Source organism: Eretmochelys imbricata, chromosome 17 (genome assembly GCF_965152235.1).
Source record: "Eretmochelys imbricata isolate rEreImb1 chromosome 17, rEreImb1.hap1, whole genome shotgun sequence".
NCBI classification, from domain to species: Eukaryota; Metazoa; Chordata; order Testudines; family Cheloniidae; genus Eretmochelys; species Eretmochelys imbricata.
In genome coordinates this window covers 22,921,051-22,945,235 of record NC_135588.1, presented here as the reverse complement: position 1 = coordinate 22,945,235, position 24,185 = coordinate 22,921,051, and the positions used below count along the sequence as shown (strand labels likewise).

The 24,185-nt window shown below is 46.9% G+C and overlaps 1 protein-coding gene across 1 annotated transcript in view; it reads left to right on the top strand.

Moving 5' to 3' along the window:
* MPO (myeloperoxidase) overlaps positions 1-21,764 on the top strand; it is a 63,051-nt gene extending 41,287 nt beyond the window's left edge. Inside the window, exons 9-13 of the mRNA XM_077836539.1 lie at positions 8,329-8,575; positions 10,590-10,760; positions 15,351-15,588; positions 19,561-19,772; positions 21,682-21,764. Coding sequence (XP_077692665.1) covers positions 8,329-8,575; positions 10,590-10,760; positions 15,351-15,588; positions 19,561-19,772; positions 21,682-21,704 — 891 coding nt within the window. The 3' untranslated portion in view covers positions 21,705-21,764. The remainder of the gene's footprint in view (positions 1-8,328; positions 8,576-10,589; positions 10,761-15,350; positions 15,589-19,560; positions 19,773-21,681) is intronic.
* The last annotated feature ends 2,421 nt before the right edge of the window (positions 21,765-24,185 follow it).

Genomic DNA, 24,185 nt, shown 5'->3' with positions numbered 1-24,185 from the left:
AGGGAGCAACATTGTGTAAATGCTGTGGGTTTAAATTTTAAAATGCTGGATGGGCATTGAATTAACATTGCTCTGACTGTTAGACTGTGCCCTGAGGAAGGGGCTGCTCAGTGAAGGTTCGCACTGGGGATGCACCCAAGGAGTCACAATTTTTCTGGTGGTCCCCTGTTGTGATGTGGAAGAAAAACTCCTACAGCCCTTAGCAGCACACAGCATATCCCCCTCCTCTTCACTCTGCATCAACAGCACATCCAGCCAATTCCACTATCTGCTGGGCTGTATTAGGCTAGGGAATACCATGTTGGGGAAACCAGTATTTTTCTTATGCTCCACTTGTTCAGATTCTCCCTTTAATATTAGAAAAGGGTCTTTAGCGATAGCTGGTTTGGAGTTTTCGGCTGGGATGATTTTCTGATGGAAATTGCCGTTTCAGCATTTGAGTTTACTAAGTCTTTTGACACAGTCCCACATGACATTCCTGTAAGCAAACTAGAGAAACATGGCCTAGATTAAATTAATATAAAATGGGTGCTTAACTGGTTGAAAGACAACACTCAGGGAGTGGTTACCAATGGTCTGTTGTCAAACTGGGAGGATGTTATGTAGTGGTGCCTCTGTCCTGGGCCTGGTACTATTTGCTATTTTCATTAATGATTTCGATAATAGAGTGGAGAGTATGCTTTTAAAATTTGGAAATGACAACAAGCTGGGAGGACACTTTGGAGGAGAGGATTAGAATTCAGAACAACCGTGACAAATTGGAGAATTGGTCTGAATTCAACAAGATGGAATTCAGTAAAGACAAGTGCAAAGTACTTTGCCTAGGAAGGAGACATCACATGCACAACTACAAAATGGGAAATAACATGCTCGATAGTAGTACAACTGAACAGGATTTTGGGATTACCATGGATCACAAATTGAATGTGAGTCAACAATGTGATGCAGCTGCGAAAAAGGCTAATATTATTCTGGGGCATATGAATAAGAGTGTCATATGTGAGACAGTGGAGGTAATTGTTTTGCTCTACTCAGCACTTGTGAGGCCTCAGCTGGAGTACTGTGTCCAGTTCTGGGTTCCACCCTCTAGGAAAGATTGGAATAAATTGGAAAGAGTCCAGAGGAGAATTACAAAAATGATCAAAGGTTTAGAAAACCTGACCTATGAGGACATAAACTAGGCATGTTTAGTCGTAAGAAAAAAAGACTGAGGGAGGTGGAGAACTGATAACAGTCTTCAAATATGTGAAGGGCTGTTATAGAGGACAGTGGTCAGTTGTTCTCTACATCCACTGAAGGTAGGATAAGAAGTAATGGGCTTAATCTGCAGCAAGGGAAATTTACTTTAGATATTAGGAAAAACTTTCTAACTCAGAGGATAGTGAAGTACTGGAACAGGTTACTAAGGGAGATTGTGGAATCCTCATCCCTGGCAGTTTTAAGAACAGGTTGGACAAACACCTGTCAGGGATGGTCCAGGTTTACTTGGTTCTGGCCTAGCACAGGGGAATGGACTAGATGACCTTTCAAGGTCCCTTCCAGCCCAACATTTCTATGATTTTGGCATTTCCTAAACAAAATATTTTGGACTATTTTGTTCTGCAAACATTGTTGAAATTTCAACTTTTCATTCTGACTAGGGTCGGATATAAATGTTGAAATATTGCAATTTCCCACAGGATGGAAATTCTGACTTTTGCTCAGCCCTAACTCCAGCCTTTATAGTTGTAGAGAAAACCTTGAAAATGTGAAATGAGTGTGATGCCTGCCTGAATCGTCAGAGGGCTTGAAACAATAGCTCTGAGATGCATGGGCTGCCCCTGTCAAGGTTCCTTCCCCACTCTGTCAAGGTTCCTTCCCCACTCTGAACTCTAGGGTACAGATGTGGGGACCTGCATGAAAACCTCCTGAGCTTACTTTTACCAGCTTAGGTTAAGACTTCCCCAAGATACAAACTATTTTACCCCTTGCCCTTGGTTTTCCACTGCCACCACCAAACATTTCTCTGGGTTCCTGAGAAAATGTTGTTTGGAAATGTCTTTCCCCCCAAAAATCCTCCCAACCCTTGCACCCTACTTCTTGGGGAAGGTTTGGTAAAAATCCTCACCAATTTGCATAGGTGACCACAGACCCAAGCCCTTGGATCTTAGAACAATGAAAAAAAGCATTCAGTTCTTGAAAAGAAACATTTTAATAGAAGAAACAGTAAAAAGAAAAGGATCACCTCTGTAAGATCAGGATGGTAAATACTTTACAGGGTAATTAGATTCAAAACATAGAGAATCCCTCTAGGCAAAACCTTAAGTTACAAAAAAGACACACAGACAGGAATATTCATTCTATTCAGCCCAACTATTTTCTCAGCCATTTAAAGAAATCATAATCTAACACGTACCTAGCTAGATTACTTACTAAGTTCTAAGACTCCATTCCTGTTCTGTCCCTGGGAAAAGCATCACACAAACAGACACAGACCCTTTGTTTTTCTCCCTCCTCCCAGCTTTTGAAAGTATCTTGTCTCCTCATTGGTCATTTTGGTCAGGTGCCAGCGAGGTTACCTTTAGCTTCTTAACCCTTTACAGGTGAAAGGATTTTTCCTCTGGCCAGAAGGGATTTTAAAGGTGATTACCCTTCCCTTTATATTTATGACAGCCTCATTCATTGCTTTGGGGTCTCGAGTGCAGATAAGAACATAAGAATGGCCATACTGGGTCAGACCAAAGGTCCATCCAGCCCAGTATCCTGTCTACTGACAGTGGCCAATGCCAGGTGCCCCAGAAGGAGTGAACCTAACAGGTAATGATCAAGTAATCTCGCTCCTGCCATCCATCTCCACCCTCTGACAAACAGAGGCTAGGCACAGCATTCCTTACCCATCCTGGCTAATAGCCATTAATGGTCTTAACCTCCATGAATTTATCTAGTTCTCTTTTAAACCCTGTTATAGTCCTAGCCTTCACAACCTCCTCAGGCAAGGAGTTCCAGAGGTTGGCTGTGCACTGAGTGAAGAAGAACTTCCTTTTATTTGTTTTAAACTTGCTACCCATTAATTTCATTTGGTGGCCCCTAGTTCTTATATTATGGGAGCAAGTAAATAACTTTTCCTTATTCACTTTCTCCACACCACTCATGGTTTTATATACCTCTATCATATCCCCCCTTAGTCTCCTCTTTTCCAAGCTGAAAAAGCCTAGCCTCTTTAATCTCTCCTCATATGGGACCCATTCCAAACCCCTAATCATTTTAGTTGCTCTTCTCTGAACCTTTTCTAATGCCAGTATATCTTTTTTGAGATGAGGGGACCACATCTGTACACAGTATTCAAGATGTGGGTGTACCATGGACTTATATAAGGGCAATAAGATATTCTCCGTCTTATTCTCTATCCCTTTTTTAAGGATTCCTAACATCCCATTTGCTTTTTTGACTGCCACTGCACACTGCCTGGATGTCTTCGGAGAACTATCCACGATGACTCCAAGATCTTTCTCCTGATTAGTTGTAGCTAAATTAGCCCCCATCGTATTGTATGTATATTTGGGGTTATGCTCAATAATGGTGATAATTTAAATGTCAGCACTATTAACTCTTCTGGAAATTGGTTATAGTATGCAAGAAAGGAGGGACGGGATTTCACAGATCTGCACAGGCTGCTGGAAACAGCATCTCCCTTTGGAGCCACAAGTGGATGGTGTTTGGGAGACACTGCCACTTTCAGCCCTCATCTGACTTGTGGAGCCGAAAGGTCAGAAGGGAGGGGCAGAGCCCCCCCAAGAGGGAGGCCAGTGCCTGAGCTCTCGGCTGGGGAAGCTTCCCTGAGAATTTTTACTCACCCAGCAGCACTCTGACCCTTCGGCAGCACTGCCGAAGACCCAGAGTGACCGAGGGAACCAGTTCTTCAGCTTCTGGCAGCTCATCACTGGTTAGAAGGGACTGCAAGGGTCATCTACTTTAACCCACTGCCAAGGATTTCTTGTGTCAAAACCAGATTTCTCAAACTGGGGTCTGCAGACCCCTGAGGGTCCCTGAGGGGCTCTGCTGATCTCCCCATCCCTCCATCAACTCCTGCACCTCCCTCCCAGCGCTTCCTGCATGCCAAAAGTCTGTGGGGCTAAGTGGGGCTAAGGCAGGCTTCCTACCTGCTCTGACTCCGTGCCGCTCCCGGAAGTGGCCGACATGTCCCTGCGACCCCTGGGGGGGGTGTCCACACGATGCCCCCGCCCCAAGTGCTGAGTCCGCAGTTCCCATTGGCCATGAACTGCAGCCAATGGGAGCTGCAGGGGTGGTGTCTGTGGGCAGGGGCAGCGTGCGGAGACCCCCTGGCCACGCAGCCTAGGAGCCGCTGTCAGAGGGATGTGCCAGTCACTTTCGGGAGCTGCCCGAGGTAAGCACTGCCCAGCTGGAGCCTGCACCCGTCACCCCCTCCTGCACCCCAACCCATTGCCCCAGCCCAGAGCCCGCTCCCACACCCAAACTCCCTTCCAGAGCCTGCACCCCAGACCCCCTTCTGCACCCAAACTCCCTCCCAGAGCCTGCACCCAACTCCCTCTCCTGCACCCCAACCCTCTGCTCCAGCCTGGTGAAAGTGAGTGAGCGTGGGGGAAAGCGAGCAACAGAGGGAGGGGGGATGGAGTGAGCAGGGATGGGGCCTTGGAGAAGGGGTGAGGCATGGCCTCAGGGAAGGGGGCAGGGCCAGGGCTAAGTGGAGGGCCTTGGGGGTCCCCAAAAAATTTTAAATCAAGGGTGTCCTCGGGTTGCTAAAGTTTGAGAACCACTGGTCTTAACCATACAAGACAGCCTGCTATCCTGCCTCCTTTGGAAAACCTCCAGTGTGGGAGTTTCCATGACCTCCAGAGGCCTCTGTTCCATTGCCCTACTGCTCTTACAGTTCGGAAGTTTTTCCTGAGATTTAATCTAAATCTGCTATGCTGTAGTTTTTACCGATTTCCTCTTGTACTGTCCTCTATGGCAAGAGAGAACAACTTTTCTCCATCTTTTTTATGGCAGTCTTTTAAGTATTTGAAGATCGTATTATCTCCTCCTTTAATCTCCTCTTTTCCAAACTAAACATACCCGGTTCCTTCAGCCTTTGCTTATATGGCTTGTGTTCCATTCCTTTGATCATCTTTGTCCCTCACCTCTGGATCCTTTCCAGTTTCTCTTCATCCTTTCTACACATTGGTGACCAAAACTGGACACTGTACTCCAGCTGAGGCCTAACCAGCTTTAGGTTAATACAGCCTAAAATTGCATTTGCTTTTTTTGCAACAGCATCACATTGCTGACTCATGTTGAAGCTGTGATCCACCACAACCCCCACAGCCTTCTCAGCAGAGCTGCTGCCAAGCCAGTTTTCCCCCATTCTGTATTTGTGCATTTGGTTTTTCTTCCCTAAGTGTAGCACCTCACATTTGTCTTTGTTGAAATTCATTTTGTTGTCTAGCCCAGTTCTCCAGTTTATCAAGATCCCTCTGAATTTTAGCTCTACCCTCCAAAGTGTTGGCAACCACCCCCAGCTTTGTGTCATCTGCAAACTTGATCAGTGTGCTCTCTATACCTACATCCAGGTCATTAATAACAATGTTAAACAACACTGGGCCCAGAACAGATTCCAGTGGAACTCCACCCAAGACCTCCTTCCAATCTGACATCATTCCATTAATAGTTACTCTTTGTTTGTGGCTGTTTAACATATTATGTATTCACTTAATGGTAGTTCCACCGAGCCTGCATTTCTCCCACTTACTTATTAGAATGTCTTGTGGGACTGTGTCAAAAGACTTGCTAAAGTCAGGGTATTTATGTCCACCGCATTTCCCCCATCCACTAAACGAATTACCTTGTCAAAGAATGGTTTCAGAGTAACAGCCGTGTTAGTCTGTATTCGCAAAAAGAAAAGGAGGACTTGTGGCACCTTAGAGACTAACCAATTTATTTGAGCATGAGCTTTCGTGAGCTACAGCTCACTTCATCGGATGCATACTGTGGAAACTGCAGCAGACTTTATATATACACAGAGAATATGAAACAATACCTCCTCCCACCCCACTGTCCTGCTGGTAATAGCTTATCTAAAGTGATCAACAGGTTAGGCCATTTCCAGCACAAATCCAGGTTTTCTCACCCTCCACCCCCCCACACAAATTCACTCTTCTGCTGGTGATAGCCCATCCAAAGTGACAACTCTTTACACAATGTGCATGATAATCAAGTTAGGCCATTTCCTGCACAAATCCAGGTTCTCTCACTCCCTCACCCCCCTCCAAAAACCCACCCCCATACACACACAAACTCACTCTCCTGCTGGTAATAGCTCATCCAAACTGACCACTCTCCAAGTTTAAATCCAAGTTAAACCAGAACATCTGGGGGCGGGGGGGTAGGAAAAAACAAGAGGAAATAGGCTACCTTGCATAATGACTTAGCCACTCCCAGTCTCTATTTAAGCCTAAATTAATAGTATCCAATTTGCAAATGAATTCCAATTCAGCAGTTTCTCGCTGGAGTCTGGATTTGAAGTTTTTTTGTTTTAAGATAGCGACCTTCATGTCTGTGATTGCGTGACCAGAGAGATTGAAGTGTTCTCCGACTGGTTTATGAATGTTATAATTCTTGACCTTGTCAAAGAAGGAAATCAAGGTGGTTTGACATGATTTGTTCTTGATAAATCCATGTTGGCTGCTTGTGATCACCCTTCAGCCTCCAGGTATTTGCAAATTAACTGTTTTGTACATTGCTCTAGTAGCTTCCCAGGGATGGAGGTCAGGCTGACTGGTCTGTAGTTTCCTGGCTCCTCCTTTTTCCTCTTTTTAAAGATGAGCCCCAGATTTGCCCTTCTCCAGTCTTCCGGGACCTCTCCTGTCATCCATGAGTTTGCAAATATTATTGCCAGTGGCTTTGAGATTTCTTCAGCTAATTTCTTCAGCACCCTGGGATAAATAACATCAGGCCCCACTGACTTGAATTCATTCAGATTAGTCAGAAGATCTCTGATGTGTTCTTTACTTATCCCGATCTGCATCCCTTCCCCTTTATTGTCTATGGTAACTTCGCTAGTCGTCCAGTCACGTGTTATTTGGTGCGTGAAAACTGAAGCAAAGTAGACATTGAGCAGCTCTTCTTTCCTATCATTTTCCATTACCAGTTCACCTTCTCCATTGAACAGTGGACCCTCAGCATCCCTGATCTTCCCTTTTTTGTCTGACATATTTGCAGATCCCCTTCTTGTCTCTAACATTCCTTGCCAGCTGTAACTTATTCTTTGCCTTGGCTCTCCTGATTCTGTCCCTACACACTCACGCTATCCCATGTATCCTTCCTTGGTGCCATGCCCCTCCTTCCATTTCTTTTATGGATCCCTTTTGGTTTGTAGATAGCTATGAAGATACTCATGCAGCCACATTGGCCTCTTGTGGCTTTTCTTTTCTTTTCTCTGCACTGGAATAGCTTGATATTGAGCATCTAGGATTACATCTTTTAGGAACCACCAGCCCCCTTTGACTGGCAAGGTCAAAGAAATGTGCCTTGCACCTGGAGTGGAAAGCAAGGAGATATGGGATGGTCCTTGATTCTTGGGGGAGTTCATTGCACTGTGTCAGACTAAACCCGGAAAAAGTCTTGTCTCCTACACCGATGATCTTTACTCTGATTGTTGAGAGTTCCATTGTGCCAGAGGAGCAGAGTTGTCGATCACAGGTTTCATCCGGGAGCTTTAGCTAGTCTTTTAGATACCCTGGGACTGAGACCTTGAACTTAATGTGAAATTCTATGGTAAGCAAGTGTAGGAAGTAGAGGACAGGTCTGACGTGCTCACAGTAGCCTGCTGGGGCGTGTTTTAATTCTTTTCTGAGCAAACATGAAGGGTGGAAACTTTGTTATTTGTAACGAAAGCTGAGATTCTGAAACAATTGCATGGCTGGGGAAGCCGCAGCCATATGCAGAGGACTTTTGTGCTGACACCCAAATCTGGCCTGCCGAAAGATGCATCACTGACCATGTGATAAAATGGCCAGCTGTAGAAGGGACCATGAGTCTGTGCCACAAAGTTAGGAAGTAAGTTACAATCTGGTACCTGGGACTAAAGTGTGTTTGGGTGAAAAGAGTGTCTGGCCAAGTCAACAGAGAGATTGTTGGGTAGCCCCTGTCCTGTGCACTTTCTCTGCTCCCATTTTGTACAAGCACTTGCCCTTTTATTGCGTGTTCCCAGACAGGTGGTTTTGAAACAGTTACATAGAATAACTCTTGGGAGATGAGCATAGCCCTCTCTGCACTCCCAGGGAGCTGATGGTTGGTGCCATGAGTGGATCATCCTCTCCTTGTTTTCCCCAGATTATAACCTTCAGAGACTACTTGCCCCGCGTGCTGGGAAATAACTTCAGGACAGCGATTCCTTTCTACCAGGGGTACAATGACTCTGTGGATCCCCGAATATCCAGCATCTTCACCATCGCTTTCCGCTTTGCTCACGCTTCGATTCAGCCCTTTGTGTTCCGCTTGGATGATCGCTACCAGCCTGTAGGCCCCCCAACTCCCCTCAGCAAAGAATTCTTTGCTACGTGGAAAATTGTGACACAAGGTAAAACCCTTCCTGCAGTCCTACTCTCCGCTGCCCCACACCCATTCTGGTCAGACACTTCCCGTCTGCCACTATGGCCAGACTTCACAACAGGATACATCAACATAGGGGTCGTTGTCTCAAAATCAGCCAGTGAATCCTGCCAGTCACCAGTGGCCAAAGCATCTTGCCATCCCAGCACAGTTCCTCTGAGTGGTCAAAGTAGAAACCGTCCTCTTGGGGTAGCTCACACCTGGTTGGTTAAATGTTTATAGTTGTTAATAAAATCACTGAAGATAAACATTTTCCTGAGAGGGGAGGAAAAAAGACCTGAATGCAGGAAGTTTGGAGTTATGTGAGGTACTTACATGGTCCCCATCACCATATGGTCTGGGTCTCTCACAATCTTTAAGGTTTCAGAGTAGCGGCCGTGTTAGTCTGTATCTGCAAAAAGAAAAGGAGGACTTGTGACACCTTAGAGACTAACCAATTTATTTGAGCATAAGCTTTCGTGAGCTACAGCTCACTTCATCCAATGAAGTGAGCTGTAGCTCACGAAATCTTTAAGGTATTTATCCTCACAACACCCCTGTGAGATAGGGCAGACATCTGGCATCAGCCACTGTCAGAGACAGGACACCGGGCTAGATGGACCACTGCTCTGAGCCAGGATAGCCGTTCTGATATTCTTACTGTCCCCAGTTGCAGATGGGGAACTGAGGCCCAGAGAGAATACAGGAGAGATTCACAAAGGGATGTACGTGCCTAAATCCCAGATTTAGGGGACTAAATCCCTGTTTAGGCACCACTGCAAGTCACAAAACCCCCACTAAGCTGCCATTTAACCCTTTAGGTGCCTAAATGCATTTGCTGCAAATGCTCCTTTGGGGTCTATGGTTCTACCCTGACCATGTTCCTCCACCTATCTTCCTGCAGGACCCAGTCCAGTGGGTGTGCTCAGAACATGCCTAACGCTACACAGAACAGTCAGGCAAGGAGGGAGGAAGAGGAAGAGCTGGCCTCCCTTATAGCCTTTAATCCAGTGGCTAGGGTACTCACCCAGGAAGGGGGAGGCCCCAGTTTAATTCCATCCTCTTCCTGATGAGGCGAAAAAGTTTGAAGAGGGCTTTCCCACCTCTTAGGTGAGTGCCTTAAACACTGGACTATAGGGAGATTCTCATGCTTTCTCTGGCCCAATTAATATTTAGTTACAGTAGAACGGCTTTCACAAGAGAGACTGACAGCACTACCAGAATATCCCATAGTTCAGTTCATATGAGCAGGGGAAGAGCCTTGGTCAAATCCCTTCTACATATCAGGCAGAGGAGGGAATTGAACTTGGTCTCCCATGTCCTGGGTGAGTGCCCGAACCAGTGCACTGAAGGTTATACAGGAGGCAGCTTCCTCAGTGTTGTGGGAAGCTAGGCAGCCACCTAAACCTCCTGACTCCAGCAGAGGGGTTCCTGGCTGTGGATTGCTAGCAGAGATAGGCGTCTTCCTGCAGCCTGGATTTGGGTGCTGAACTCTGCGAGGGGGTGGGGCTTAGAACACTGCCCTCTGATCTGCCTCCCCCGTTGGCTAGTTGGGATGGCTCCCCACCGAGCTTTGGTGGAGCCTTTCCTCGGGTGCCTCACTCCCCCACCCCCCTATGCACTGATGCCTACCTCAGGCTTTGTGGGTCCCCTGATTTTCCAGGCACCGAGAAGTGAATCTTTACAATGGCCATGCACCTTTTTTGGATTGGGGCCTGAGTATCTTGCCCAAGGCCTCCTAGGAAGTTTGTGATGGTGCAGGGAATTCAACCCAAGTCTCCTGAGTCCCAGGTCAGCATGTTAACTGCTGGACCACCCTCCTTTTCTGAAGGAGCACTTTTCCAGATATCAGGAAATTCAAAGCTTAGGTTCCCAAGTCATCTACTATACCAGTAGATGTATGAACAAAAGCCCAGGTAGGGCCTCTGTTTCAAATGCAGTGTCCATCCCTAATGTTGTTGGATGTGGAAGGCCATTTACTAGTAGCTGTTTAATTCCTGCAGGTGGCATTGACCCTATTCTCCGTGGCTTGATGGCTAATCAGGCCAAACTGATGACACAGGGGCAAATGGTTGTGGATGAAGTCCGGGATCGGCTGTTTGAACAGGTCATGAGGATTGGACTGGATTTAGCGGCACTTAACATGCAGCGGGGCAGAGATAAAGGTCTCCCAGGTGAGGATCCCAGCTGGCTCCATCTCAGAAACAAAACTCCAGAGGAAATGGAAAAACCAAAATGCCAAACCCCACAGGAATGAATGTAAATTGCAGTATATTCTAGAAACGTAGGGGGAAAACCAGACAGTCCCATAATGGAATACAGAGAAATGTAGTCAACCTTAAGCCATCCACATACCCTGCGACAAAAAGTCTAACATGGAGAGTAAATATTGACAGCACAGTGTTGGCTGGGATCTTGCCGGGATCTCTTCTGGGTCCTGTCTGCTTTACTGTGCCACAGTAAACCAGTAGGTAGGAAAGTGTATGAAGGGAAAGCAGTGGACGTGTTGTTCCTTGACTTTAGCAAAGCTTTTGACACGGTCTCCCACAGTATTCTTGCCAGCAAGTTAAAGAAGTATGGGCTGGATGAATGGACTATAACGTGGATAGAAAGATGGCTAGATTGTCGGGCTCAACGGGTAGTGATCAATGGCTCCATGTCTAGTTGGAAGCCGGTGTCAAGTGGAGTGCCCCAAGGGTCGGTCCTGGGGCTGGTTTTGTTCAATATCTTCATAAATGATCTGGAGGATGGTGTGGATTGCACCCTCAGCAAGTTTGCAGATGACACTAAACTGGGAGGAGAGGTAGATACGCTGGAGGGTAGGGATAGGATACAGAGGGACCTAGACAAATTGGAGGATTGGGCCAAAAGAAATCTGATGAGGTTCAACAAGGACAAGTGCAGAGTCCTGCACTTAGGACGGAAGAACCCCATGCACCGCTACAGACTAGGGACCGAATGGCTAGGCAGCAGTTCTTCAGAAAAGGACCTAGGGGTTACAGTGGACGAGAAGCTGGATATGAGTCAACAGTGTGCCCTTGTTGCCAAGAAGGCCAATGGCATTTTGGGATATATAAGTAGGGGCATTGCCAGCAGATGGAGGGACATGATCGTTCCCCTCTATTCGACACTGGTGAGGCCTCATCTGGACTACTGTGTCCAGTTTTGGGCCCCACACTAGAAGAAGGATGTGGAAAAATTGGAAAGAGTCCAGCGGAGGGCAACAAAAGTGATTAGGGGACTGGAACACATGACTTATGAGGAGAGGCTGAGGGAACTGGGGATGTTTAGTCTACGGAAGAGAAGAATGAGGGGGGATTTGATAGCTGCTTTCAACTACCTGAAAGGGGGTTCCAAAGAGGATGGCTCTAGACTGTTCTCAGTGGTAGCAGATGACAGAACAAGGAGTAATGGTCTCAAGTTTCAGTGGGGGAGATTTAGGTTGGATATTAGGAAAAACTTTTTCACTAGGAGGGTGGTGAAACACTGGAATGCGTTACCTAGGGAGGTGGTGGAATCTCCTTCCTTAGAAGTTTTTAAGGTCAAGCTTGACAAAGCCCTGGCTGGGATGATTTAATTGGGGATCGGTCCTGCTTTGAGCAGGGGTTTGGACTAGATGACCTCCTGAGGTCCCTTCCAACCCTGATATTCTATGATTCTATGAAAGTTAGCCACTGACTTAGCAGCCAGTGTGGAGCTAAGAGCTGACTGGAGTTAGATGCTTAGCGGCATAATCCTTTACGTTCACATCACATTGCACAGAACATTGCAAACAGTCACTGATGAACTCTTCTCTTTGTGTCACAACAAACATATTATCTTCAGTTGATAAATGGCAAAACTGGCATGGAAGCTAATGACTTGTCTGCAAGAATCATTGCCAAGCCCGGACTAGAATTCAGGAATTGCTGCATTCTAACTCTGCCCAGCTCCTGAACCACGCTGCCTCTTTGATTCAACAAATCGCATCTTCTCACATGTCCTGTCTGTGGCTCATAGAATCATAGAAGATCAGGGTTGGAAGGGACCCCAAGAGGCCATCTAGTCCAACCCCCTGCTCAAAGCAGGACCAATCCTCAACTGAATCATCCCAGCCAGGGCTTTGTCAAGCCTGACCTTAAAAACCTCTAAGGAGGGAGATTCCACCACCTCCCTAGGGAACCCATTCCAGTGCTTCACCATCCTCCTAGTGAAAAAGTTTTTCCTAATATCCAACCTAGACCTCCCCCACTGCAACTTGAGACCATTGATCCTTGTTTTGTCATCTGCTACCACTACTTATTGTGTGGCAAATGTGCCCCTGCTGTGAGCAGGTCAGTGCCCTCAGGAGCCAACCGTAACACCTCACAGCTAAGATTGCAGAAGTGGAGGAGTCGTAAAGAAAAGTAGCAGGTAGAAAAATTATAGTGGATGCCTTTAACTCCCCTACGATTCACTAGACCATGGTGAGTAGGAGTAAGGAGGTGATTTTACCTCTGTGTACGGCATTGGTGGGACCAGTCTTGGAATGTTGCGTCTATTTCTGGTGTCTCCAATGAAAAAAAATGATGACAAACTGAAGATGGTACAGAGAAGTGCCACTAAAAAGATTTGAGGGCTGGAGAAACTTACAGTGAGAAACTTAAAAAACTCCACCTGACTAGCTGATCAGAAAGACGATATAGAGGTGACTGGACTATACTGTTTCAGTACCATCATGGGGAGAAAAGCCTGGGTGCTAAAGGGCTCTTTAATGCAGTGGAGACAGGCAGAACAAGAGCCAATGGCTAGAAGCTGAGGCCAGACAAATTCAAATGGGAAATATGGCACAGATTTTTAATAGAGGGTGATTAGCCATTGGAACAAACTGCCAAGGAAAGTGGTCGATTCTCACCTCCTTAAGTCTTCAGAGCAAGACTGGAGCCTTTCTAGAAGAGAAAAGGAGGACTTGTGGCACCTTAGAGACTAACAAATCCGATGAAGTGAGCTGCTCATGAAAGCTTATGCTCAAATAAATTTGTTAGTCTCTAAGGTGCCACAAGTCCTCCTTTTCTTTTTGCGGCTACAGACTAACATGGCTGCTACTCTGAAACGTTTCTAGAAGAGATGCTTTACTCAGACACATTTAGTTGGGCTCAGCACAGGAGAAGCTAAAATTTCTGGCCTGTGTTACTCAGGAGGTCAGACTAGATGATCTAATAGTTCCTTCTGGCCTTACACTCTATGAATCTGGGAATGGTTTGGAGTATCAGTTTGGTACCAGAATGATACCTTTTTATATCAGCCTGTTGAGGTGCCTACATAAGAAGCAATTCTCAATTCAGATGTGGTCTACACCAGGAAATTAGGTCAGTATCACTACATCGCTCAGGGGAGTGAATAATCCACACCCCTGAGTGACACAGTTAAACCAACCTGACCCCTGGTACAGACCTAGTTCCACCTCTTGGGGAAGTGGAGTACCCATGTCGACAGGAGGTGTAGATAGCGTCTTCATTGAAGCACTGCAGTGGGGCAGCTGCAGCGTTTTCAGTGTAGACAAGCCCTTAGTCTTGAGTAATAGACAGGAGTTAATAAAATTAAAATGGAGCATAGAAGCTTCCTGGGCTAACAGTGATCACTGCCCAATTAGGCTGATATTGTAACTAGGATAGCATTGTGGTGGGAAACTTAATAAGGCAGACTTCAAAACTGTGAGGAATGGTGATAAATTCACAGTTTTCAAGGCCAGAAGTAACCTCTAGGATCTAATCTGACCGGCATAACACAGACCATATAACATCAGCCTGTCATTCCTGCAGTGGAGGGAATAATTCTTCCCTGCTTTATAAGGCAACACAACTGGGTCTACTACCAGGTGTCTGAACTAGAACAGAACATTTACAATGATACCCAAATTGATTAAAACCCTCTAAATGAGGATAATTTACTCCCTCCCTTGCTAATCTGTTCCAATGCTTCATTACACTCACTGTTAAAAAGCTGCAATTTATTTCTCATTTGAATTTGTCTAACTTCAGCTTCCAGCCATGGGATCTTATTCTGCCTTTATCTGCTAGAGCAAAGAGCTCCCTAATACCTGGTGCCTTCTCTAGATAGGCAATTATTGACAGGATTAAAGAGTCTCTTAATCTTTGTTTTGATAAGTGAAATACATTGAGCTCATTAAATCTCTTAGTGTAAGTTGTACTTTCCAGATTTCAAATGATTCCTTAGCTCTTCTCTGAACCCTGCCCAGGTTTTCAATATTATTTTTAAAGTGTGGAGACCAGAATGGGATGTAGTGTTCCAACAGTGATGTATTCAGAGATGACAGAATCTCACTAGTTCTACTCAACATTCCCCTCTTTATACATCCAAAGATCATTTTGGTTAATAGTAGGTGGAAGAATATGTTAGAATCTTAAACTGTAAATGGAGCCTGAAAGTAACTTAAGACTCCATAGAGAGACACAATTATTCATGTGCCTCTGACACCAAAACAAACAAAGAGTAAAAGCTGCCGGGTAGGAAAGGGTTATGTCTAAAACAGCATGATCTAAAGAATAGACATCCTGCCTGAACTATACCGATCGTGCCAGGTAAGGTACTAATTGGAACTAAAGTTGACACAAAGAGTTGACACAAAGAACAGAAAATCAGAGACAATAAGGGGAGAGCTTTAGAAAAGACTTCAAATACACTAGAAACAAATATGTGACTGCGTCACCCAAGGAAGAGGAACAACTTGCTAGCACAGATGGGAGGGAGATGGTGGTATTGACTGCTCTGCTCTGGTTCTGCAGGATATAACGCCTGGAGGCAATTCTGTGGGCTTTCACAGCTTCGCAACGTATCTGATCTCTCTGAAAAGCTGAGAAATGGTACGCTAGCCAAGAAGTTCATGGACCTGTACGGGACACCAGACAATATCGACATCTGGATTGGGGCACTCGCGGAGCCATTTGTTCCCAATGGCAGAGTTGGGCCCACCATGGCTTGCCTCATTGGATCTCAGTTCAGAAAATTGCGAGATGGGGACAGGTAAGAGATCATACAAAGATAGGAATCCCAGTTGATATCTACTTATTCTTCTTCGAGTAGTGTCCCTGTGGGTGCTCCACTGTAGGTATTCTGAATACAGAAAAGGGGATCCCCATTCATAGTAAGCCACTGGAATTTAAGCCTGTAGTGGTCCCTCACTCTGAAGTGGGAGAGGGAGGCTACTCTGCCTCACTACAGGCAGACTACAGGCAGACCTCACTACAGGCAGACTACAGTAATAGTCTTATAGGGAAGAGCTCCAGCCCCTTTTTGGGGGGGGGCAGAAACACAAACAGTCTTTAGCCTGCAGCCACCTGGCTGGGCAGACAGCTACAAACCGTCTGTAGAGGGGCTCTGGCTCCCTCTGGGCGGAGCGGAGTCACAATTAGGGCTCTTGCAGGGGTGAGTGCCAAAGCAGTCTGGGGGCTCAGGCGGGGCAGAGCGGGAGCTGAGCACCAAAGCAGACAAGAGGCTCAGGCGGGGGGGGAGGAGGGGGGTGTGAACGCCAACACAGGCCTCTTTGCCTATGGTGGGGAGGCTGCCATCCAGGGGTGGGGTATCAGGGGGACGCAGGCCCACCCAACTCCACTGCATCCCAGCCCAGGCCCCTGAAAGTGGCAAGGTGATCTGCCACTGGGTCAGCGGGGATTCCAGCCGCAGCATGCTGACTCACACTCCGGCAGCAGGACCGGACTAGAGTCTGGTCTCCCTGGGCCCCCCCCCACCACAGTCTGGATGTAGGGTCCCAAACAGGGCCGGCTCCAGGCACCAGCGAACCAAGCAGGTGTCTTGGGCGGCCAATGTAAAGGGGCGGCAGGACGTCGGGCTCTGGGGCGGCAATCCGCCCTCAGCGGCGGCGGGATGTGACTCTTCTACAGTCACCGGCGGCAATTCGGCGGCCACACCATCACTCCGCTTCAGTGTTCAGCCACATGTTTTTGGGTTTTTTTTGCGGCTTGGGGCGGCAAAAACATTGGAGCCAGCCCTGGTCCCAAAGGTTCCCTCTCTGCTCGGGGTACTTGGCCACGGGGAGCTCCGGCAGCTCCTCGGGGTCCTCGTCTGCCTCCCATGATGGCAAAGTGTCGGTCCACTTGGGCTGGACCAGGCTCTTGCAGGGACGTCTGCTCCCCTGAAGAGACATCCGGTCTCTCCTGTGGCTCAGTAACAGAGGAGCTCCTGGTACTTCCAGTGAAAGGGGTGGGGCGGGCTTGGCTCCGCCCACCCAGGGGAGCATAGAATCAGAGAATCCCAGGGTTGGAAGAGAATTCAGGGGGTCATCTAGTCCAACCCCCTGCTCTAAGCTGGGCCAGCACTAGCTAGGTCATCCCAGCCAGGGCTTTGTCTATCTGGGCCTTAAAAACCTCTAAGGAAGGAGATTCCACCGCCTCCCTAGGTAACCCATTCCAGTGCTTCACCACCCACCTAGTGAAATAGTGTTTCCTAATATCCAACCTAGACCCCACCCCGCGGCAACTTTAGACCATTGTTCCTTGTTCTGTCATCTGCTACCACTGAGAACAGCCGAGCTCCATCCTCTTTGGAACCCCCCTTCAGGTAGTTGAAGGCTGCTATCAAATCCCTCCTCATTCTTCTCTTCTGCAGATTAACTAACCCTAGTTCCCTCAGCCTCTCCTCATAAGTCATGACTTCGTAATCATTTTCATTGCCCTCCGCTGGACTCTTTCCAATTTGTTCACATCCCTTCTGTAGTGGGGGGACCAAAACTGGACACAATACTCCAGGTGTGGCCCACCAGTGCCCCGAGTAGAGGGGAATAATCACTTCCCTCGATCTGCTGGCAATGCTCCTAGTAATAAAGCCCAATATGCTGTTGGCCTTGTTGGCAACAAGGGCACACTGTTGACTCACATCCAGCTTCTTGTCCACTGTAACCCCTAGGTCCTTCTCTGCGTAACTGCTGCTTAGCCAGTCAGTCCCCAGCCTGTGGCGGTGAATGGGATTCTTCCTTCCTAAGTGCAGGACTCTGCCCTTGTCCTTGTTGAACCTCATCAGATTTCTTTTGGCCCAATCTTCCAATTTGTCTAGGTCACTCTGGGACCTATCCCTACCCTCCAGCATATCTACCTCTCCCCCGAGCTTAGTGTCATCTGCGAACTTGCTGAGGGTGCAATTAATCACATCATCCGGACCATTAATGAAGATATTGAACAAAACTGGCCCCAGGACCAACCCCTGGGGCACTCTGCTTGATACCGGCTGCCAACTAGACATGGAGCCATTGATCACTACCCGTTGAGCCCAACAATCTAGCCAGCTTTCTATCCATTTTATAGTCCATTAATCCAATACATACTTTTTTAACTTGCTGGCAAAAATACTGTGGGAGACCATAACAAAAATGTAGTGGTCCCTCACATTCCACTTCAGAGCGAGTCCGCTCAGCCTCATCACAAAGCCCCATTCATTACAAAGCTCACAAAGAGAAAGATTTCAGAGTAGCAGCCGTGTTAGTCTGTATCTGCAAAAACAAAAGGAGGACTTGTGGCACCTTAGAGACTAACAAATTTATTTGAGCATGAGCTTTCGTGAGCTACAGCTCACTTCATTGGATGCATGCAGTAGAAAACTGATGAAGTGAGCTGTAGCTCACGAAAGCTTATGCTCAAATAAATTTATTAGTCTCTAAGAAGTGGTTCGGGACTATTTAGAAAAGCTGGACGTGCACAAGTCCATGGGGCCGGATGCATTGCATCCGAGAGTGCTAAAGGAGTTGGCGGATGTGATTGCAGAGCCATTGGCCATTATCTTTGAAAACTCATGGCGATCGGGGGAAGTCCCGGACGACTGGAAAAAGGCTAATGTAGTGCCCATCTTTAAAAAAGGGAAGAAGGAGGATCCTGGGAACTACAGGCCAGTCAGCCTCACCTCAGTCCCTGGAAAAATCATGGAGCAGGTCCTCAAGGAATCAATTCTGAAGCACTTAGAGGAGAGGAAAGTGATCAGGAACAGTCAGCATGGATTCACCAAGGGCAAGTCATGCCTGACTAATCTAATTGCCTTCTATGATGAGATAACTGGTTCCGTGGAAGAAGGAAAAGCAGTGGACGTGTTATTCCATGACTTTAGCAAAGCTTTTGGCATTGTCTCCCACAGTATTCTTGCCAGCAAATTAAAGAAGTATGGGCTGGATGAATGGACTATAACGTGGATAGAAAGCTGGCTAGATTGTCGGGCTCAACGGGTAGTGATCAATGGCTCCATGTCTAGTTGGCAGCTGGTATCAAGTAGAGTGCCCCAAGGGTCCGTCCTGGGGCCGGTTTTGTTCAATATCTTCATAAATGATCTGGAGGATGGTGTGGATTGCCCTCAGCAAGTTTGCAGATGACACTAAACTGGGAGGAGAGGTAGATACGCTGGAGGGTAGGGATAGGATACAGAGGGACCTAGACAAATTGGAGGATTGGGCCAAAAGAAATCTGATGAGGGTCAGCAAGGACAAGTGCAGAGTCCTGCACTTAGGATGGAAGAACCCCATGCACCGCTAAAGACTAGGGACCGAATGGTTAGGCAGCAGTTCTTCAGAAAAGGACCTAGGGGTTACAGTGGACGAGAAGCTGGATATGAGTCAACAGTGTGCCCTTGTTGCCAAGAAGGCCAAAAGCATTTTGGGATATATAAGTAGGGGCATTGCCAGCAGATGGAGGGACATGATCGTTCCCCTCTATTCGACACTAGTGAGGTCAGGCTTGACAAAGCCCTGGCTGGGATGATTTAGTTGGGGATCGGTCCTGCTTTGAGCAGGGGGTTGGACTAGATGACCTCCTGAGGTCCCTTCCAACCCTGATATTCTATTATTCTCTTATTCTAAGGTGCCACAAGTCCTCCTGTTCTTTTTAAAGAGAAAGATGTTGCTTGTGTTCATGTTTCATTGGAAATGACATGCCAGCTGTCCCGAGTCTATCAAAACCCACAGGATAAAATCTGTTGCTGCTCTTTTCCTGTTTTGGGCAGATTCTGGTGGGAGAATATCGGGATTTTCACTCCCCAGCAGCGAAGCGCCCTGAGACGGATCAGCTTGCCACGTATAATCTGTGATAACACCCACATTACTGAGGTTCCTAGGCATATTTTCTATGCCAATACTTACCCCAGAGACTTTGTGAACTGCAATCGGATACAGAAGCTGGACCTCTCAGCTTGGAGATCAACGTATGCTGGGGAAGGTAGGTATGGAGAGAACTGGCTGGCTTGCACTCAGCGTAACATGGGGAACTCAATTTTCAAAGTAGGATACGCAAAGGTGCATGTTTGCATCTGCATTTATGGGCCTAGATATATACTTACGGGGCATATTTTCAAAGGTTTTAGTTGTTTAAAGATGCAAATAGGGGCCTAGTGAGATTTTCAAAAGCACCTAAACTGATTAAGATACTTTAGCTCCCTTGAAAATCAGTGCGAGTTCGGCATGTAATTCCCTGAAGTGCTTTTGAAAATCCCACTGGGTGCCTATCTACATATTGAGGTGCCTAAATAGCTTTGTAAAGCTGGTTCTTAGGTCCAGAAACTGGTATATAGATGCCTAATGCAGATTTAGACGCCTCCATTTAGGCACCCAGGCTTGAAAATTGGGCCCGTTATGAGTAAGCTCATGGGCATGCAGTCCCTCAGCATGGCTGGTCAAAGGTAAAGCTAACCTGGGCTGCCAGGGATGACTTTATATAAACGTTTAGCTTGTTACCTCTTCAGGACGGGTCTTCCTGTCACATCAAAATTACCATAGTGGGTCAGAGCAGCAATCCCTCCAGCCATCTGTCCTTGTTGTCTTGTTCTGAGCACATTGTCAGTGCTTAGCAAATAATTGCTGAGGGATCAGGAGTGGCTCCCAAGATAAGGCTGAGTTGAGAGTTATTCCTGCTTAGGGCCCCCAGTGGGCTAGCACCACCTCTGCCAGTGGGCAATGCAGGGAGCGCAGGGGGCTGTGGGATGGACGTGAGGAGCAGTTCAGTGCTGCAGAAGGAGAATGTTTCACTATGGCTTGCCAAGAGGAGTCCTGGTTCAGGGAGCTGGAAGAGGTCAGCTGCAGAGGGTCACTCCCCTGCAGAGGCTAGCAGATCCCCTTCTCACACAACAGCCATCCTGGTAACCAGGGAATACCGGGTGGCTGCATCCTGGGAGTGTCAACTGATGGTATCTGAGGAAACATGAGAAGTGAGGTCTGGCACGAGGAGATCTCTCTACTGCAGTGCAAGCTCAGGCTTGCAGCCCCGGGCTTCCCGCAGCAGGCTAGAGCAGGGCTGGTAGGTGCTTCCCTGCCTTTTCCTTTTGCAGAACTCAGCTGCTCCTCAGCCCTTTCTGATCCTTCAGGTTCTCAACTGAGCAGGGCCGGCTTGAGCTTTTTTGCCTCCCCAAGCAAACGAAAAAAGGCAAACAGAGAGCTGCCAAAGAGCCGCCCCAATATGGGCCGAAATGCCGCCGCTCCACAGGGGCCGCCCCAGGCACGTGCTTCCTTAGCTGGTGCCTGGAGCCTGCCCTGCAACTGAGATACGTAGCTCCCCTTCTTCAGCAGCTAAGTAACCAACGAATATCCAACAGATAAAACATTGAAATTTCTTGCCCAAGCTACATTTGAAAAAATTAGAAATTAACTTATTAATGACTGTTTATCTAATTATTACAATTTTAGACTAAATGAGGTCACCTGTTCAAGAGGACCCATTGTGATATACAACCAACTGCCACCCTTCCTGTCCAGTAGATTTGCACGCTCTGGTTCAAGTGGTAAAAATGCCAGGGGCGTGAGGGACACTGTACACAAAGTGTCATGAGTTCTCATTGGTAGATGTCTTAGACTTAAAAGTCGTACTTCTAAAACGTTCTTTGGCCATCTTTTGGCTCCTGTGCCTAGTCAGATGGGAATCCTGCTTTGCTGTACTGGACTAGGGTAATTAGAGAAGGACTCCAGCTGGGCAAGGTGAACATCTCCCACAGAGCCTGAGGGCATCGATTGGTGGATATATTGCCTCTCTCCCCTTTGTCCTCCTGTTCCTGCTTAACCCATAGAGATAAAACAAAATCCCAGCCTCCCAGGGGCCTTCACTGCTTTATTAACACCTTGCCCATTTCACCCCACAGAAGAAGCATCCGGTGACTACTAGTGATGGAAGCTGAAGTTCCCCTGGAGGGCTGGATTCAGGATGCTGCCCACAAGGATTCTTTACCACATTCAGTCCAATGATTTTACTGCCTGGAATACACGGCATAAGTGCTAGCGTTTGGCTTGATTTTGTTTTGCATGAGGCCTCTTCAGTGAGATGCAACCAAATTAAAGTGAGCATTGTTAAAAGACATTCCAGTGCAATATATGAAATGTTCTAAACATGACATTACAGAGCAGAGAACGGCACTAGAATGAGTTTTCAAAACGACAACAGAATATTTGACAATCAGCCAGGAAGCTGCCTTCTTACGAAATTCACACAAATTTGGCCTAAATCAGCTATTTCTTAAGAGCCATTTCTTTCTGTCTGATTTTCCATAATCATATGGGTCTCTGTTGGGAGATGGTGTTGTAGGACAAAGTAGGTCCAACGGATGCACTAGAATTTCTCTGCAATGAACTCTCAACATATCTCTTATTTACTAAAACTCTGTTGTGCTCTCTGAGTTAGTATAACAAATCCTAGAATTTTTCCTTTAAGAGAAACAAAGTTTGCAGATTTTCCAGGGGTGCATTTGAACGAGAGAGTAATGATTGTCAGCCATGTGATGCCACTTAATTATTGTTCTTTGGTTTCTAGCATAAAAAAGCTTCTCTTTCTGATTTTCCTGGAATGGTGAGTCAGCAAAGTGTCTCTATTGAAGAAATGAGACATTAACTCATTAATTCCTAATCTTTTTGCAGACTTTGGAAAAGTCATAGAATCTCAGGGTTGGAAGGGACCTCAGGAGGTCATCTAGTCCAATCCCCTGCTCAAAGCCAGACCAATCTCCAATTTGTGGCCCAGATCCCTAAATGGCTCCCTCAAGGATTGAACTCACAGCCCTGGGTTTAGCAGGCCAATGCTCAAACCACTGCACTATCTCCCCCCAAGCTATTCCATGGTAGTCACAAAAGAATAAGGACGTGCTATTAGTGTTAGCACCACATAGAATCATAGAATATCAGGGTTGGAAGGGACCCCTGAAGGTCATCTAGTCCAACCCCCCGCTCGAAGCAGGACCAATTCCCAGTTAAATCATCTGAAAGGAATCAACATATGAAAGGAAATTGGCACGACAGCCTCAGTTCTCTGGGCTGGGGAAGAAGCACTTGGCATGAGTCTTTGCATCCTAAACCTGGGTGATGGGACCAGTCCTGGCGCTAAGTAGAGCAGCTGGAAGATGAAAACCAAATGGGTGCAGGGATGCCTTAACTATGCTTCCTTTTCCCCTGGCTCCATCCCCATCTGGCAGCTGAGGTGCAGGAGAAATTACACAAGCTCTGTGCTACCTTAGGATTCCCTTAGGCAGGGGGAATCCACCAGCAATTGATGCAGTGATAATTGTTTAGCTCTCTGGGACAGGGTCCACTAGCATTAGAATTGCTTTGTCCAGCTGAAGTGGCTAGAATTGTGCAAAGTAGCCCTACGTTTGGGTGATTTGGTGCCTAGCTATCCAGTCACATAGGCTGTATAAATTTGGAAAGCCAGTGTGTTCATTTGTGTGGTTCCTCTAGCATTTTAATTTAATCCTCAATTAATTTAATTAACTCAGGCATCAGTGCAAAGAATCTTCTGCTGAGTGAGGGCTGAGAGTTTGGGATGTGAATAGTAATTGCTAGTGACAGTCACAAAGCCACAGTGTGATCTTCAGCATTACACAACAAGGGACTCCTCTGATTTTCAGGTCTGCTCAGAACATGAAGTCCTCTCTCAGTTAATGTACGTGCCCCTGTGTCATGCTAGGACTAGAATAAGCAAAGCTGGAGAAGAAAATCATTCTCTGTTAGAACTCTTCTGTCCTCAAAATTGTTTGAGTCTGGGTCTAAGCAGCAGAATCAGGATTGCATCCGCAGGGAGGCAGGAAGTGTGTTTATTACAGCCATGCCGATTTATGTGGGAAGCTGGGCACAATACAGATGGCAGTGACTCTTTTTTGAGCCTTTGTCTGTAAATAAGCTTTCTTTCACTTAATTAATTATAAGGCTAGAGGGGCCTATAGTGATCATCTACTCTAACTTTCTGTATAACACAGGCCACAGAACTTCCCTGAATTAATTCCTGTTTGTTCTAGAGCAGATCTAGTTCAAATAGTCTCATTCCACACATATCCCACCATTCCTCAAGTGAGGGGCAAACCAACTTCTCCTTCGCTCCTGTAATGGGCCTTGAGTTGCTATGCCTGCTGTATAACCACTCTCTGTGTAACGCATCGCCCAATAAAATGCTTTTTGGAACCGAGGCTGACTTTCCTTTCCCTTGTGCAACGCGATGAGTGCAGTAAGTCGTGAAGGGAGGTGGGTGAGGACAGGTATTGTGCAGGGACTCGGCAGGTACCTGCTCAAATCCAGAGGCACGAGCCAAAGTAGAGAATGCTGAAAAGAAATTGCCCTGCCGAGTCCCTGTGCAGCAGAGGCATGCCTTAGCTTCCTGGGACAT